Source organism: Diadema antillarum, unplaced genomic scaffold, assembly GCF_040938485.1.
Source record: "Diadema antillarum isolate AM-2024a unplaced genomic scaffold, OU_Dant_1.0 seq00000696_RagTag, whole genome shotgun sequence".
NCBI lineage: Eukaryota > Metazoa > Echinodermata > Echinoidea > Diadematoida > Diadematidae > Diadema > Diadema antillarum.
Window position 1 is genome coordinate 2,375,447 of NW_027271601.1, and position 16,641 is coordinate 2,392,087.

The following is a 16,641-nucleotide window of genomic DNA, read 5'->3' on the forward strand; positions in this document are numbered from 1 at the left end:
TGCAATTACTGTTTCATTTTTTTTCTTCCTCGGCAACAATAAGAAAAATAAGTGATGTGTAAAACAGGACTAGCAAGACCCGTCAGAGTGGTTCGATCTGAAGTCAAGACTCACATAGATGGAAACAAGAACTGAGTAATACTCTTTTCAGAGGAAAGAAAATATGAAGAAAATTCAACAAAAATTCACTTTTCTAGCATTATGAAAGAGCACTTGACTGACCACTTTCAGAAAGCAGGGGGAATAATTGCTACCCTTAACATATGTCAGTATCAAGTTGATGGAAATTGTAATTTTCATGAAAAATGAATTTTCGTGGAATTTTCTTTATATTTTATTTATATTGTTGTCCACTTATACGTCATAACCTCTAATAATAATAAACTGTGCTTGTATAGCGCATATCACATTCAGGGAGAAGTCTCTATGCACTTTAAGAATGAAACAATACAAGAAAAGGAAGTAAGGTGAAAATGGGACAGGTAAGTAAACAATAGAAAATTAAGATTAAGCTGACACTGAGAAACACTGATGGCCATGAGCCTTATCATTGCAGAAATAAATATGTTTTCAACATTCTTCTAAATGAATCAATTGTTTCAGCATCTTTGATTTTATCAGGTAGACTATTCCATAATTCTGCTGACGCTACAGCAAATGTTCGTGCTCCATAAAATTTGGTGACAGTCTGGGGACAAACTAAGAGAGACTTGGATTTTGAGCGAAGATTTCTAGTCGGATGATACCTTTGGATGAGGTCTTGGAGATATGTGGGACCCAGACCCTGTAAGCATAGGAAAGTCAGCGACAGTATTTTGTATTGCACACGGACCTTTATTGGTAGCCAGTGCAATTCATGTAAAATAGGAGTGATGTGGTCATGCTTTTGAGCATGTGTCACCAATCTCGCAGCAGAGTTTTGTATCCTCTGAAGCTTGTTTATTTGCATGTCAGGAAGACCATACAGAATACTATTACAAAAATCAATACGTGACATCACATGAGCGTGAACAAGTCTCTCTACTGATTTCCGGTTTAAGTACTGTCGTATTGTCCCAATTTTATGGAGTGCGAAGGATGCAGCTTTACAAGTATCATTTATGTAAGAATTCAGCGTAAGATGTTTGTCGAGTCTGACACCTAGATTTCTAGCAGAGTTGGCAATTGTATTAACAACTCCTTCATCCAGTGTAACAGATTCAAGTTGATTACGTTGTCTAAATCTACTGGTAAAATGAAGAACCTCAGTTTTATCTGCATTAAGTTTGAGACAATTGTGAATAGACCAATGCCTGATATCTGAAATGCAAGCCTGTAGCTTCTGAATGGCATCATTTTGCCTACCACCTTCAATAAATACATAAACTTGAGTATCGTCAGCATACATCATACAGTTCAAATTGTGATGTAGTAGTCTCCTCATCCAGCGGTTCCAACAGCAAAACTTTAAAAATTCATAACTATTGCATCGACTGTCCAATTTTCTTCAAACTTTCGCTGATGTGTTCTAATAATGTTGCTGCTTTCACTCAATCCACATTGCTCTTTGGGTTTGCGTTCCCTTTGATATCACTCTGAAGAACTGCTCCCTCCTTCCCACCCTCCCAATAAAAACCCACACAATAAAGAAGCTCTCCCAAAACAAAGGATATCTGTGAGACAGCTCTATGACTTTGTGGATGTGCTCCCTCTTGCTGAACTCATCCTCCTCAGCCACGTCTAAACAGTCCAGCAGCTTTTCACTGATCGCCGTAATGTTGTCCTTGTTGCACATCTGGTACAACAGATTTAGGGTCTGCAACATCAGAAGAGTAACGCAATAACAATAACTACAACAACAAAGCATCTAAAGTGGGCATAAGCGTCCCTTGGAAAAACCTGTGCTCAATCAACTCAAAGACAACAGAGTTGAATATGTACATAACTTAAGTAGACATCAAACTTTCCTGAGCCTTCGCAACTTTTCTGTGATCAGCTCACAAGCAGCATGATTGCGGGGACAAAACTAATTACATATTTCAAAAACAAAACAGAAGAAAAAAGGTTTACATGTACCAAACAACCTTGCAGTCAGACAAGTAAGAAGTGAAAACACTCACAGCTTTCCTGATGGTGAGGTCAGCATCCTCCAGGCATTCCACTACAGTCAGCTGGTGCTGCAGGGTACAGTCTGGGTACACCTTGTGGATGGCACTCAGCGCCTTGAGACCTGTATGAAATGACAGGAAACTCTGCATCAGTGAAAGGGAAAACAATGAAAAGCAACTAGTATTCCATCAGAGTCATCTGGCACTGGAAGGTTCAGTCTGGGTATGCCTTGTGGAAGGCACAACACCCTTAAATCTTAGGTAATGTGACAGAAAACTCTGTGTCAAAGCAAGGGAAACAATGAAAAGTAACAGTCAGAAAAAGATGCTAGATCAGCTCGTGTGGCAGTGATTGAGCAGACACAATGATTCAAGCTGTAGAATAGTGAAAAGAGCAGAAGCACCTGATCACAGACTACGGTTTAACCAACATGACTACGATCTGCAAAAACCAACAACAATAACAACAACAAACAATGAGAAATCAAACGACAATACCAAAAATAAGAAACTACAACCCCTAGTCTACTTCCACTGATGAACTATAAAACCAGTGGACCACATCCAACCTTCAGTTGATGTTTACCGGATGCTCATTCCCATCAGAAACAGTATGCATATTTTACAAGCCCTCCCCACTTCTTACTAAAGTCTGCTAGGTCTGATATTTAGGAGAGACAACATTTTGTACATTAGGCATCAGCATCATGTCATCAGTGCAAAGAAGAGCCAACAATAAGAAGAAAGAATGTCAGCTTCCCATTACTTTCTCCTCTGTTAATCTTTGTGTTGTTTTATGTATTCATCAGGGGGGCATTATATTTCAATTTTCAATTCAATTCAAAGGTTTTATTTTCATGATTTTCAACAGAATGTACAATCAGGTGCAAGGATTTCAGTTGCTTATAATAGTTTGTGAGAAAAAAAAATCTGACAAAAACGCTTTTTATGAAATGGCCCCCAGATGTTTTTCATGTGAAGGCTCGTCTCTTCACTGCGTCCGGCAGGTAGGATCTGAATAGAACACCCCTGTGAGTGAAGGAAACAGAGAGCTGGGCAAAGAGAATGGGGGGGGGGGGGGGATGGATGAGACTAGATACTAACCTACGTACTTGAGGTTGTTCGCGGATGCCTGGAGGAACAGTGAGATGCAGTTGGCAGCTTTCTTCAGCAAGGCTGGTTTTGGGTGGATCCGAGCTATGGTCATGATACACTCGTACTGCACACCTGTTGTACCATAAGAGCATGGAAACATTAAACAAGAGACCCGCGGGTCTAGCGCTCACCTGAGTATCGCAAGTTCACCTTTCACGCAGTCACTAATCTAAATTATTCACAGCTCTACCAAAATTTGACCAGGCATTCTGAAGTAGAAGATGAAAATTGGGGGCCCCCTGGGGCCCTCTGGGTGGGGCATGGTGCCCATTTGATAAATTGAGATCCTGACCCCCTAAGGATGCTACCTGCCAAGTTTGACGAAAATCTATCATGAGGTTTTCAGGAAGAAGATGACAATGTACGATTCAGGCCCCCATTTGGACCTTCCTAACCAACCCCCCCCCCCCCCCCCCCCCCGTCCCCAAGAGGGGCACCCCTGGATCTCCTATGAACAAACTCGAAACTACAGTCATTAATGTACTCACTCATAGTATTATCTTAGCTGTATAACTTCTGATTCTAGAGAAATTTTTAACGATTCCTTCATTTGGGGGGTTTGGGCCCCCCTGGGGGCCCCCTGGGTGGGACATGGTGCCCATTTTAACAAATTGAGATCCTAACCCCTTAGGGATGCTACCTGCCAAGTTTGGTGAAAATGGGTCATGGGGTTCTAAAAAAGAAGATAAAAATGTACAATTTAGGCCCCATTAGGACCCCTCCTCACCTCCCTCCCCTGGGTCCCAAGGGGGGCACCCTGATTCTGCCATGAACAAACTTGAAACTGCAGTCATCAATGTACTAACTCATAGTATTAACTTAGCTCCATCACTTCTGGTTCTAGAGAAGAAGATTTTTAAAGATTCCTTAATTTTGGGGGATTTGGGCCCCCTGGGGGTCCCCTGGGGGCCCCCTGGGTGGGGCATGGTGCCCATTTTAACAAATTGAGTTCCTAACCCCTAGGGATGCTACCTGCCAAGTTTGGTGAAAATGGGTCATGGGGTTCTCAAGAAGAAGATGAAAATGTACAATTTAGGCCCCATTAGAACCCCTCCCCACCCCCCTCCCCTGGGTCCCAAGGGGGGCATCCCTGATTCTGCATGAACAAACTTGAAACTACAGTCATCAATGAACTAACTCATAGTATTAACTTAGCTCCATCACTTCTGGTTCTAGAGAAGAAGATTTTTAAAGATTCCTTAATTTTGGGGGATTTGGGCCCCCTGGGGGTCCCCTGGGGGCCCCCTGGGTGGGGCATGGTGCCCATTTTAACAAATTGAGTTCCTAACCCCCTAGGGATGCTACCTGCCAAGTTTGGTGAAAATGGGTCATGGGTTCTCAAGAAGAAGATGAAAATGTACAATTTAGGCCCCATTAGAACCCCTCCCCACCCCCCTCCCCTGGGTCCCAAGGGGGGCATCCCTGATTCTGCCATGAACAAACTTGAAACTACAGTCATCAATGAACTAACTCATAGTATTAACTTAGCTCTATCACTTCTGGTTCTAGAGAAGAAGATTTTTAAAGATTCCTTAATTTTGGGGGGTTTGGGCCCCCCTGGGGGTCCCCTGGGGGCCCCCTGGGTGGGTCATGGTGCCCATTTTAACAAATTGAGTTCCTAACCCCCTAGGGATGCTACCTGCCAAGTTTGATGAAAATCGGTCTTGGGGTTTTCAAGAAGAAGATGAAAATGTAAAAAGTTTACGCACGACGCACGACGGACGACGGACGACGCACGACGGACGCCGGACGAAGGGCGATCGCAATAGCTCACTTGAGCCTTTGGCTCAGGTGAGCTAAAAAGAAGAAGAAGTAAATACTCCCAAAGCAAACAGTGATACACAGTGATACACAGTGATTATTTGTGCATTACAGATAACTGTATTCATGTGTGCAAAAGACTGCAATAACCGAAAACTTGTGAAAGTGAAGACTTTGTTCCTAGGCAGTATTTTTCTTTCCTAACCCGTTTAGGATAGACTGAATCGCTATAACATGCATTTCCCATAGACACCTGCCCGAGTATTCTCGGGACTCGTCCTCAACGGTTTAATAGACCGTGGTAACAGATACATCACAGGACATATGCATGCAACAGCAAAGCAAAAATCAAACAAATTTAACTGAAGCAGCATAACCATACCTGGCATCATTAAAGAAAATATAGAACAAAACTACTGAAAGTCAATCCTGACACCAAATGCATTGTCACTCCCACAAAGATTAGGTCTCCTAACTTACCAGATGAGATCAGTGTCACGTTGGTGGATGCATCCAGAGTCTGTTCCAAAACATCATACATCAGCTGACTGGTCCTGAAAAAAAAAATACATACAATCATACATGATAGTAATAAACAAACAGTGTAAGCATAACTTAAACTCTTGGACAGACATTCCTCCTTGACAATGAAGCGAATGTCTACGTTTTGTTGGTTTTTTTCACATCAACTTTAAGGGATGGTACAGTTTTGGTTGAGATTGGGATTCAGGTTTTTTAATTTTTGCAAGATGATTAGAAACCAATGACATGAACTATCAAAGACCATACAATTCAGAGAGGATTTAAAAGTTTATTAGATAAAAATCGGTTTAGAAACGGCTAAGATATCCAAAAAGAAAATAAAACAAAGTGGTCGTATTAAAAGGTAGGATCCACATTTCATTACAGCCTCTTTGTATTTGGATATCTCAGGTATTTCAAAATAAATTCTCATCTAATAAACTTTTTAATTCCTCTGAGAATTGTATGCTTTTTAATATTTCGTATTAAGTGGTTTCTAATCATCATGCAAAAAGTTAAAATCTGAATCCCAATCAGAACCAAAACTATACCATCCCTTTAAATTGTGCATGAGAAGTAAATGCAAATAATCTTGACAAGAGCATGATGAGGGATAGTGTGACACACAAGAGGAATTTTAACCCATTGAGGATGAGTCCCGAGTATACTCAGGCAAGTGTCTATGGGAAATGCGTGTTGTAGTAAAATCAGCCCGTCCTCAACAGGTTAAACAGCGACAAAATAGCACTCACTTCAGATTATTCTCCCCCAGTATGGCAAGCATCTCTAGTAGCTGTATCTGGAGCCACGGGGCAGGCACTCCTCGGAACTCAAACTCCGCGGACAGCTTGCGCTGGATGACCTGATCCAGGATGCTCACCAGAGATCGCACCAATGTCCTGTGCTGGCTGGGATTGTCCTGAGGAATATCAGGGTAGAGTGAAGAGTGTGAAAAATGAGAAAACAAAATGAAAATTTGTGTCAAGTGATTGACTTAACAAGTCTTTGGTGGGGGATTTTGCTGCTGAAATTATTGCCCTACCATCATCAAAGTGGCTCCTTTGAATTGCCCAACATATCTCATACTTGATAAAAAAAAAGATATCTTGAAATAATTAAATCAGCAAAAAAAAAAAAAAAATGTGTAAATCTGATTAGGAAATAGGAACATTAATCTTCGATAATGTGTTTTATACAATGTATTTTGCAATCAGAATGCTCTTTAAAATTTTTAAACTTCTGGCATTGCTTTGATTCGGCCTTTGTGATTTTCATTCAGAGGACAAAGGCTGTCAGAAACAAATTTGAATTGAGAAAATAATACAATCAAAAGTGTATTTTAGTATGCAAATCTGATAATTTTGAGAGAAACATTTCAACACTGTCATTTTTTCAACATCTAGCACTGAATTGGGTAAATGACTATCTGTTGCATGGTGCTGATAAAACAAATAAAATTTCTGCATTCATCTGGTCTGCATCCATCTGGTCTCCAACAACCAAGAAATCTGAGATAATGGAAAGAATCTCATTTAGTATTTTGTTTTGTTTTTTACTTGAAAGTAGGGCTTGGGGTAAAACAATCACTATAGACAGGGATATCCTGTTACAACCTAACATGGAAAAATGTGCACTGACAGTTTTCATCTCAAAATGGATAGCTTTCCTGTGATATCCTGTCACATATACACAAAACCTTATCTACTAAAATTGAAAAGAAGCTAAGAAATGAAAAACAAACGAATAAACATACAAACAAACAAACACAAAATCTGGACTAAAGGCACATCTCTCTCACCGTGATGAGGGTACGGTAGATGTGTAGAACAGCGTTCATCACGCCTGGAGCTCTGTCACAGAGAGCCTGCTGGAATCGGTCTGTCATCTGGGAGATCAGCTGCGGGGACTTCAGCAGGAAGCTGTGGAGGGCGAGCACTGCCTTCTTCCGCACCACCTCCCTGCAGACAACAGCAGGGATGCCAAGTTCAAAAAAATGTTATGAGTGAGATTCTCATGACTCGGCATCTCGGCATGCGAATGTGCGCGCGAGCGAGGGTGTGGGAAGGGTCCCCCCCCCCCCCCCCCCCCCCCCCCCCCCCCCGTGGCCTAACTGGTTGGGAGCTTTTTCAATTTTTAGCTCTGAAAGGTGCGATCAGGTGCATACTTAAGTGACTATCTTTTACTTATTTTGAAAGACAAAAGGAAATATACCTTCAATTGCAACTATCACTTTAATCTTTTGAGCTCTGCTTATTATTTAATATAGGCCCAAGTTGCACACTTCGCCCGATGCGTGAGAAAATGGGTGCCATGCGTGAGATTGTGAGATGGCCCCTAAATGCTTGAGTCTCACGCAGAATGCGTGAGACTTGGTAGCTCTGCAACAGTATTATAGAACATTACATTAACCAATACAAAATGCACTTCGTGCGCTGCGATCAGGGCTAGAACAACCTCCCTGCCAGTAACAGCAGCCCAACATATACTAGAAAAGCACTTGTAGAGCACAGATTTCCACCCAGAAGTTTATTTCCACCCATTATACATGCATGCTGAAAATTGCCCTATTTCCCAACATATTTTATCAACATTTTTTAAATCTGTCATTTTTTTAAAACAATTGCAAGAGCAAAAACATAAAAATTCTAATCATAACTTATGTATATTTTTTAAGGTTTCAAGTTTTGAATACACCATCACTCACTGTGGATGCTGCAATTTCTCCTCAATGCTGGGAAGGATGGCAGGTATCATCTCGGGCCCAATCAGCTGAGAGCTGGCAGTTAGTCCCACACACACATCCAAGATGTTGGTGCTGTGCAGGTCCTTCTGGATGGTGTTGATGAGGAGCAGTATCAGTTCATGCTGAGGGTGGAGAAACAGACCCACGGCCAGGTAACCTGAACGGGAAAGCATCCCCAAGATTTACATTCATTTCACTTGAAAGGGAGCTCCCATTAGTAGGTAGAAGGGCTGGCAAATTCACAATACAGAATCTCAAAATCATTCATAACATGACAGGGACTGAAGCCTTCATGAATTGATGGCCACGGACAAAGTGAAATCCAAATCTTCCTTGAATACTGCTGTAAGATAGCTACAGGGTTAGGGAGGCCTGCACGAGGCCTGCATATGAGGCCTGCACGCTTTAAGTCCTGAGGAGCACACTGCTTTATTTTCAGGCTGACCTGCCCTCAGCAAAACTCAACATCATGAACATGATCTGCATAAACTGTATTTACATATTTACATATTTAAATGAACTAAGAAGACCAATAGGAGTAACAAAAATGGAAGAGACCAACTAAAATGAAAGAACCCTATTCATGAAGACAACCAATGAAAACACACCGGATGACGGTGGCTACAAGATGGGGTGAGAACTGCAGACATGGAATGATAAACAAAAGGATCAGATGTGACAACAAGCTAAGGTGATAACTGTAAACATGACTGAGAAAGGAATAACATGGATGGGAAAGGAATGAGAGTGGTGGGACAGAAATAGAATACAGGTTAATGAGATGTGAGACCGTCTAAGAGTCTAACCAAACTGAGATACATGTACATAACATACTTAGACTGGAAAGAAGGAGATAGGCTTTGCTGTCTCATACTGCTCATCCCAAAATACATAGCAAACAAAGCCACCACTACACAGATATGGTATTTGGCATGTAGTATTTCAAATAACTGTGCATAAAGCCCTACATTATCAAACTGTCTACACAAAAGAAGTGCTTAATTGTCTACACATCACTTACACAGCTAAGAGGTGCAGGGCTTGTCAGCTTTTCCCACCTTAAAACACTCACCAATTCACATTTGTTATGCAGCGTCTTGGTAATCTGATAACGCTTTGTACCAAACACTCACAATCTTTTAGATGTAGAGTTTTCTTGCAAGCATTTAGTATTGAACCCCATTTGACTGCCAACATTTCTCGCTATCGCCAATGACGTAAAAAGTACCCGGATGTTGATTTAAGCGTTATTTACGGTGCATTATGGGATAATTCGGGAGCCAAGTCACTTCCAGTCGTACGTTCGTGATACGCGACTAATGCTCTTTACATACAACCGACTGTATTCTTACGTGTACTTACCGTTTCCTCGACTGGAATTTTAGCTGTCATATGATTTGAAATTCTCCATTCTAGAGAAATTGCTGTAAATACGACTTTATGGGTCGTTGCTGCGAAGCTGCCATGTGTTGGTCGCACGACAATAAATGAACAAATCTACAGAAAATATCCCTGGCATGAGAGACGTGACGTGGGTGAAGGTTCCGGTTTTGTTTGTTTGTTTGTTTGTTCATTTTCCATCTGAGAAAATGGCTGGATAGCCCATATTCAGAGCTACGTTAAGCTGGTCTTCCATGGGATCCAGTTGGATGAGAGGTGTGACCACTTCACCGGGTTAAACACCCTGCTCTTTACGATGAATGAATGAAGCGGGATCTTCTACGTTCATGAGTTGTTACTCTCTAATACACGGGACCTTCATTTTATGTCCTATCCGAGGGACAGAGTGTTTTGCCTCTTGTTAGAGGGGACGGTATGCTTACATACAACATTGCTCAGTCCAGACTCGGGTTCGAACCCGCGCCATGTGATCGTGAGGCAGAGGCGCTACCGATTGAGCCAACTCACCGCCTCCACAGCGCGTGCGACTTGCTTGGAAGAAATTGCTTCGGAGACAGCAGGATAAGTTCGAGATCACGGTTTGTTCCCGTTTGTGTTCACTGCACTTCGACAGAGAACAAATAAAAAAAGATGGGCATTCCATGATGATGACCAGGTGGGTGAATATTTTCCAGTATTATTTTCAGCATATGCAGAGATGACTGATGTGCAAGTCGATCGCAATGATAAAGCAGTACTGGTAAGTCTAGCTTGTATGCGTGCGCTGCATGCTATATGCAAGGCCAAAGGCAATGCGGGGTTATCAATATCTACAGTATGTATCACGGGCCTGGCTGGCTCGGGTACAGCCGCTTATCCGTGGCCGGCGCGGCGCTAGATAAGGTACACATACGCACATGCTAGCGCTGTGCAAAATATGCCCTGCACCGGAAGTGCCCGAGTCCCGGAAGTGGACTAGATCTTGACGAAAAAGACACATCCAGGTACTTTTTACATCATTGGCGATAGCGAGAATTAAGTTGAGTTTCATTCTGGTACCCTATTTACATCAAGCATTCATCAGCTTGCTCGCTGTCAAGTGTTTTTGATCAGATATCAAAGCCAAACAAGTGTTCCTTATCTGTCCTGCTGTGCCCTTTTCTGTATTTGTTTTTGTTTTCTTTGTTTCCTTTTCATGTTTCATTTACACTAACATCAACCAATAAGCAAGTCTGGAGTTAGCTCATGTGCACATGGGTACAAACGACCATTTTTTTTCTCAGTTGGGTAGGTATTTCACTCGTTTTCAAAGCAACAAAATGCATAAGCTTACCCGACATTACAATCTATAGAATTCATCAGTCATGATCAAACTCAGGATGAACTTGCATAGATCAGGTGACAAGAAAGGTCCATCAAATAACGTTCAGGAAGGCTTCCGTTTCATCATTTTGCACTGAATGTACTAACAAGCTTTTTCTATTGATATTGCCAAATACTACTTTGCTGTCAGGTGGATGTGCTGGCAAGCACCATTTCTAAGGATTACTTGAATAATCATTACAGAACAGATACTCATCTCAGTGAATGTATGATATATCCAACATGCCCTGTTAGTACAAATGACCCATTCCTGCTCATAAGCACAATGGAACCCTGAACTGGCTTATTCACTTTCTATGCAGGGTCTTAGGTAACTACCAAACACTCATTAACTCTCTTGCTGCAAGACTTCTTGAAACATACATACAGATAAACAAACAGAACAAAATACAATAAGAACACTTACCGACTCTCTTGTTGAGCAGAACCCCCTGCTGGGCCATCTTGAGAGCATGGATGTATGAAAAGTTTGCTGACTGACCCAGCATCTCACAGTAAATCAGTCTTACCAGGAATTCCTTCATCTTTGTCTGTGAGGTGAAAGATATAAAATGGAAAAAAACAAACAAACAATTTTTCTTTGAATAACAGCATATCAATTTATACAAAATACATGATGTTACATCTGTTCTCACAGCAACATGAGAAGTACTTCAAAACATTGTGCCACCATTTTTGCTGTGATAAAAATGATAATGCTGGGGGGGGGGGGGGGGAATGATGAAGCTCCCCTTGGCGGGTTAGGAATCTCCAACCTCTGGTCAAATTGATTTACCAGGTGTGTTATAGGAAAATTGGTTTGGGTTAGGTGTATTTAGGGAAATATAAGTTGCCAACTCAATAAGCCTCACGGGACAGTATCTCTTCATTTCTCTTTTTCTTTAACTTTGACATGGAAAATGGGGAATATTCCTCCCAGACTGGAAATCTTTGCCATATCCTGCGCTGACTTGCCCAATGTACCAGACATTTATTTCTTTGTCCGTGGTTCAAACCATGGACAAAGACAGTAGTTTTTTACAAGATGCCAAGTTTCACATGGCCAATTTCATTACAAAATCAGTCATTTCGTAACGAAATGACAACATTTCGTCGACGAAAGGATCATTTCGTAACGAAATAGGCCATGCAAAACTTGGCATCCCATACACAACTATGGTCTTTGCCCATGGTTTAAACAAAGATTGTACCACCTTTGTGAATTCAGGCCTTAGGAATTGCCTGGCATTCCTGTCTAATGGCAAATCTAAACTGAAGGGAACAATTGTGGGTGTGGCATGTACCTGGTCGGTAAGAGAGCGCAGAAAGCCATGGAATGTTCACTGAATCTTGAAGACCCTACAGCAAACCTACCTGAGAGACTTCTGGCTGGGCCAAGTTCTGCCTGATTAAATCAAGCTCCTTCTGGACAATCCTTTCCTGCTCCTGTTGATTAAAAGGTGTACAATATAAATCATGAATTCCCAAACTAACTGAACTTCTTTCAGCAGTGAAAAACACCGGTAAAGAGGATGGTATATTAGTAAATATACAATCCATTAAATGCTGCCAATAGTGTAGACAATGACATCGTAATTAATGACTTTTGAAAACTTCACACACTGCCCATTCTATTATTAAAATTCTATACGATTGCACAAGAATTGTTTGTGTCAATTTTAAGAGGAACTGAAAGAAGATGCTTCATAATAAAAAAAAAAAATGTGCTTATTTGAAGAACATTAAAGCAGAGAAGACTGTAAACTAGGGTGATGGATTATAAACACAGTGTACCTACTTTCTTGCATGCATGACTGTATCTGCACAATACAGCCAAAGTTCTCCAAGTTGGTTTTATCTAGCACATGGTTCTCCATGTTGATCATAAAGGTGTGTGTCATTGGAAAGTCTAAAGTCTTCAGAATCTAGAACAACCAAGACTCGGAAGATCAATGTTTAGCTACAATGTACTTCCTCAAGCCTTAAAGGGGATGGGGCACGTCGCGTGTCATCCACAGTAAAAGCTAAACCACAGTTTCCGTCCTCTCATCTACAAGTTATTCAGTGTTGTTCTCAGTTTATGCCATAGATACATTGTATATGATATAACATGTGCACAAACATAATTCAGGTAATACCGTTTGATGTGTGAATTAATCATGTTAATGCACATTTACCATGCACATGGTATAATACAAAGGAATGATGCCCCTGCATTACAGCAACTTCTAGTTGATGGGTCACATGTTGATGTACATGTGTGTAGTGCACAGAAACACTCACTGCCTTTGAGCTTGTTCTGCGGATGGCTCGTATGAGGCTGTAGAATCCAGAAGAGATGGACGGGTTCCTGGCTCCATCTTGGCCCATCATCAAACCAGGGAAGGACAGAGCCTTGTCCATCCTTGTTGCTATCTCACCAGTTCAGGCAGGAGCTGCTCCAAGCTGAGGGCATGACACACAGACAGCATTTGAACATTTCATACATAAACAAACACAAACAAGAAAAGCACTCTGAGAGTGCTGACCTCTGCCAAGCAGGTTTTTCCACCACTGATCTTGTTCTTCCATATAGAGATCAGTGATTTCCACTCATACATGCATGCTGAAAGTAGCCCACTCTCCCAATAATGGAAAAGCCTAGCCTTTTATTATGTCATCAACTTCCAGCTGCATGGCACCTCACCTTACTTACAGTAGCCCTAGCAGAAACTAGGGCACGCACTGTAGTGCACTCAAGCAAACCTTACATATCAGTTCGGGAAACCCACTCACAAGGGGGGCCCCTCCTTATAAGTAACCCGTCCCCCTTATAAGTAACCCCGTCCCCCTTACACATAAGTAACCCCCGGGGCACCCCTTATAAGGAGTCTCCACGCTTTTTTGCAATGCAACGCGAAAATGAAAGGACTGCGGCAATTCGCTTGATTATGTCCATAAAGCTTCACAAGTTTCCTAGTTACTCAAGAAATTTGAGCAAAATCGGTTCGAGGCATCATATCTAAAATCATGGATTTAAATGCGATGTCAAACGACCCATGCGAATGCTGAAATGCGAGCGATTACTGGCGTGAGTGTCGCCAGGCGCGGCGGCGCGGCAATGCTTGAGTGCAGACGTGGCGACTGAGTACACATGTAAGTACGAAAGTCTCCGTACTCAGTCGCCACGTCTGCACTCAAGCATTGCCGCGCCGCCGCGCCTGGCGACACTCACGCCAGTAATCGCTCGCATTTCAGCATTCGCATGGGTCGTTTGACATCGCATTTAAATCCATGATTTTAGATATGATGCCTCAAACCGATTTTGCTCAAATTTCGTGAGTAACTAGGAAACTTGTGAAGCTTTATGGACATAATCAAGCGAATTGCCGCAGCCCTTTCATTTTCGCGTTGCATTGCAAAAAAGCGTGGAGACTCCTTATAAGGGGTGCCCCGGGGGTTACTTATAATGGGGACGGGGTTACTTATAAGGGGGACGGGTTACTTATAAGGAGGGGCCCCCCTTGTGAGTGGGTTTCCCGAACTGATCTTAACTTAGACAGTAATAAATCTATAGGGTCTAGAGATAGTATTAGGAAAATGGTGTACCCAGCCCCTTCTGCTTTAGCATCTACACCAGCTCTCGAGTAAATTTAAGGCATAAACTTACATGACTCACTTTTTTTGGAATAAATTTAAATTTAGATTTCTTAATTCGTCACCGAGCGAGTCTGTGCCACTTGGCTTTCATTTTCAGTTGTGAAACATGAAAATGAATGAGTGGGACTACAGTACACACTATTCGCTGACCCCAGGCTCAGCTCATATCGAGAAGAGAGCCATGCCACAATGCAATGAGTTCAGCTCAGTTCACTAAATTTTGTGATCACACTAGAAACTACTTACAATCATAGTTTGCCACAAACGATGGACTGACGCCCGCAAAAAAGCACTTGAATAAACTCTTTTTCAACCTCCGGAGTGTGAAATTTTGTACACTGAGCTGAGTCGTTGAACTGAGCGAGCGGAAGTGATTCTCCGAATGCACAGGTCGAGGTCATGGATGGTTAGGCTATGAATATTCAATAGGGTATACAACGTAGTACTGGGCTCACACGGGTAAATAATTCCCCATAGAGACGTGTGTTAAAATTCAAAATTCAAAAAATTCTGTAAAATAGCTGGGAGAAATCAAGTGTTTCATCTTCACTAACCTGGATAAGTGAGATATACCCTTTCATCCATCAAATTTCCAAGGCGGGTTCTTCGGCTCAAACTCTGTCAAAGGGTCCGCAAAGCCAGACTACGAGTCCTTTTTTCACCTATTTTTTGTACATGCAGCCAATGAAATATAGTCCCCTCAAATTCCATCAGGAAAAACTTTCATCTTCCAACCAAACTACAGTTTGTAGATGAATTCATACTCAATATCTACAGCTATTCAGTTTTTTGCCAAACTGCATCATCGATTTTTAATCATTTTTTCCCTTCATTTATTTTGGTATCTTTCGTACGATTTTGTGAAGGGGTCTGGGACATTCCATCTTATTTACAGGTGTGAGCCCTACTGTAAACCAAAGAGTACAGAAGCTAGCGCTAGCTTCTCTACCCTTTGCTGTAGAACGTTCACAGAATATTCACACTGATCACGAGGACCAGTCTCGATCTGAGCTGGACACAGTGAATATTCATGACCTTGTTGGTAAAATTACTAGTAGTTGATGAAACAAAACAATCAGTGCATTCCCACGGAGCTTCATATTTATTAACGCAACAAAAAGCTGTTGTAGCGCTGGTGACAAAAAATGTTATCGGTATTCCTCCTTGGATTCTATGCTTTGAAGGGAGAAAAAGTGCAATTCAATTGTTTCCTAGGACTGCGACAAAAAGAAAAGGATATATCGTAACGGTCAATAGGTCAATGCTGTTGATTGAGGAAGAGCCCATGACACACTCCACAGGCAACAGTTTTATAGTCTATTAGATTAATAATGATGATGATGAGATAAAATGTTAGCATGCTATTTGCAATAAAATTACGTCTACAATACTCAGTATGAAGACTTTAAGAAAAATTCAGTATATAAGTGTTTTTTTTTTCCGATTCAATATTCAATTCGATTCAGATAAATAGGCCCTACATTTATTTCAGTTAGGTCAATCACAAATACAGGGATGGAGCAATCACATAATAGGGTGATCTGATAAGGAGGGCATGTCCCGAGAACTGCACGGTTGTGTACACAAACATGTAACTTGGAGTCGGAATGCACTGATACTAACAGTGTGAATAAGATTGATACAATAATTACGTATACACACACATACACGACGGGAAGAATTGACAAGAAGAAGAAGAAGAAGAAGAAGAAAACATATGTTATCTACATGTTCACACCCACCCCCCCCCCCCAAAAAAAAAAAAAAAACCAAAAAAAAAAACCAAAAAAAAAAAACCAAAAAAAAACCCCCCCACATGTACCAATAATTCAGTCTGATCATTTGATTCACTTTGTATCCCGACTGGTTCCCAATTGACGTGTTATCTTATTCTTTTCTTTAGTATGTACACCTCAGTTTTATATTCGGATGTACACACTGTATATGTTCTATTGTCTGATTAACTAAAAGAAATGACTGTATTTCATTTGT

General features: G+C 41.4%; 1 protein-coding gene across 1 annotated transcript in view; it reads right to left on the bottom strand.

The window, feature by feature from the left end:
* Positions 1-15,025, bottom strand: part of LOC139737578 (AP-4 complex subunit epsilon-1-like) — a 51,412-nt gene extending 36,387 nt beyond the window's left edge. The window contains exons 1-11 of the mRNA XM_071648260.1: positions 14,896-15,025; positions 13,294-13,455; positions 12,385-12,456; positions 11,438-11,561; positions 8,230-8,425; positions 7,324-7,483; positions 6,278-6,444; positions 5,484-5,557; positions 3,192-3,314; positions 2,100-2,209; positions 1,653-1,795 (exon numbers count right to left, since the gene is read on the bottom strand). Coding sequence (XP_071504361.1) covers positions 1,653-1,795; positions 2,100-2,209; positions 3,192-3,314; positions 5,484-5,557; positions 6,278-6,444; positions 7,324-7,483; positions 8,230-8,425; positions 11,438-11,561; positions 12,385-12,456; positions 13,294-13,413 — 1,289 coding nt within the window. The 5' untranslated portion in view covers positions 13,414-13,455; positions 14,896-15,025. The remainder of the gene's footprint in view (positions 1-1,652; positions 1,796-2,099; positions 2,210-3,191; positions 3,315-5,483; positions 5,558-6,277; positions 6,445-7,323; positions 7,484-8,229; positions 8,426-11,437; positions 11,562-12,384; positions 12,457-13,293; positions 13,456-14,895) is intronic.
* Between the last annotated feature and the right edge of the window lie 1,616 nt (positions 15,026-16,641).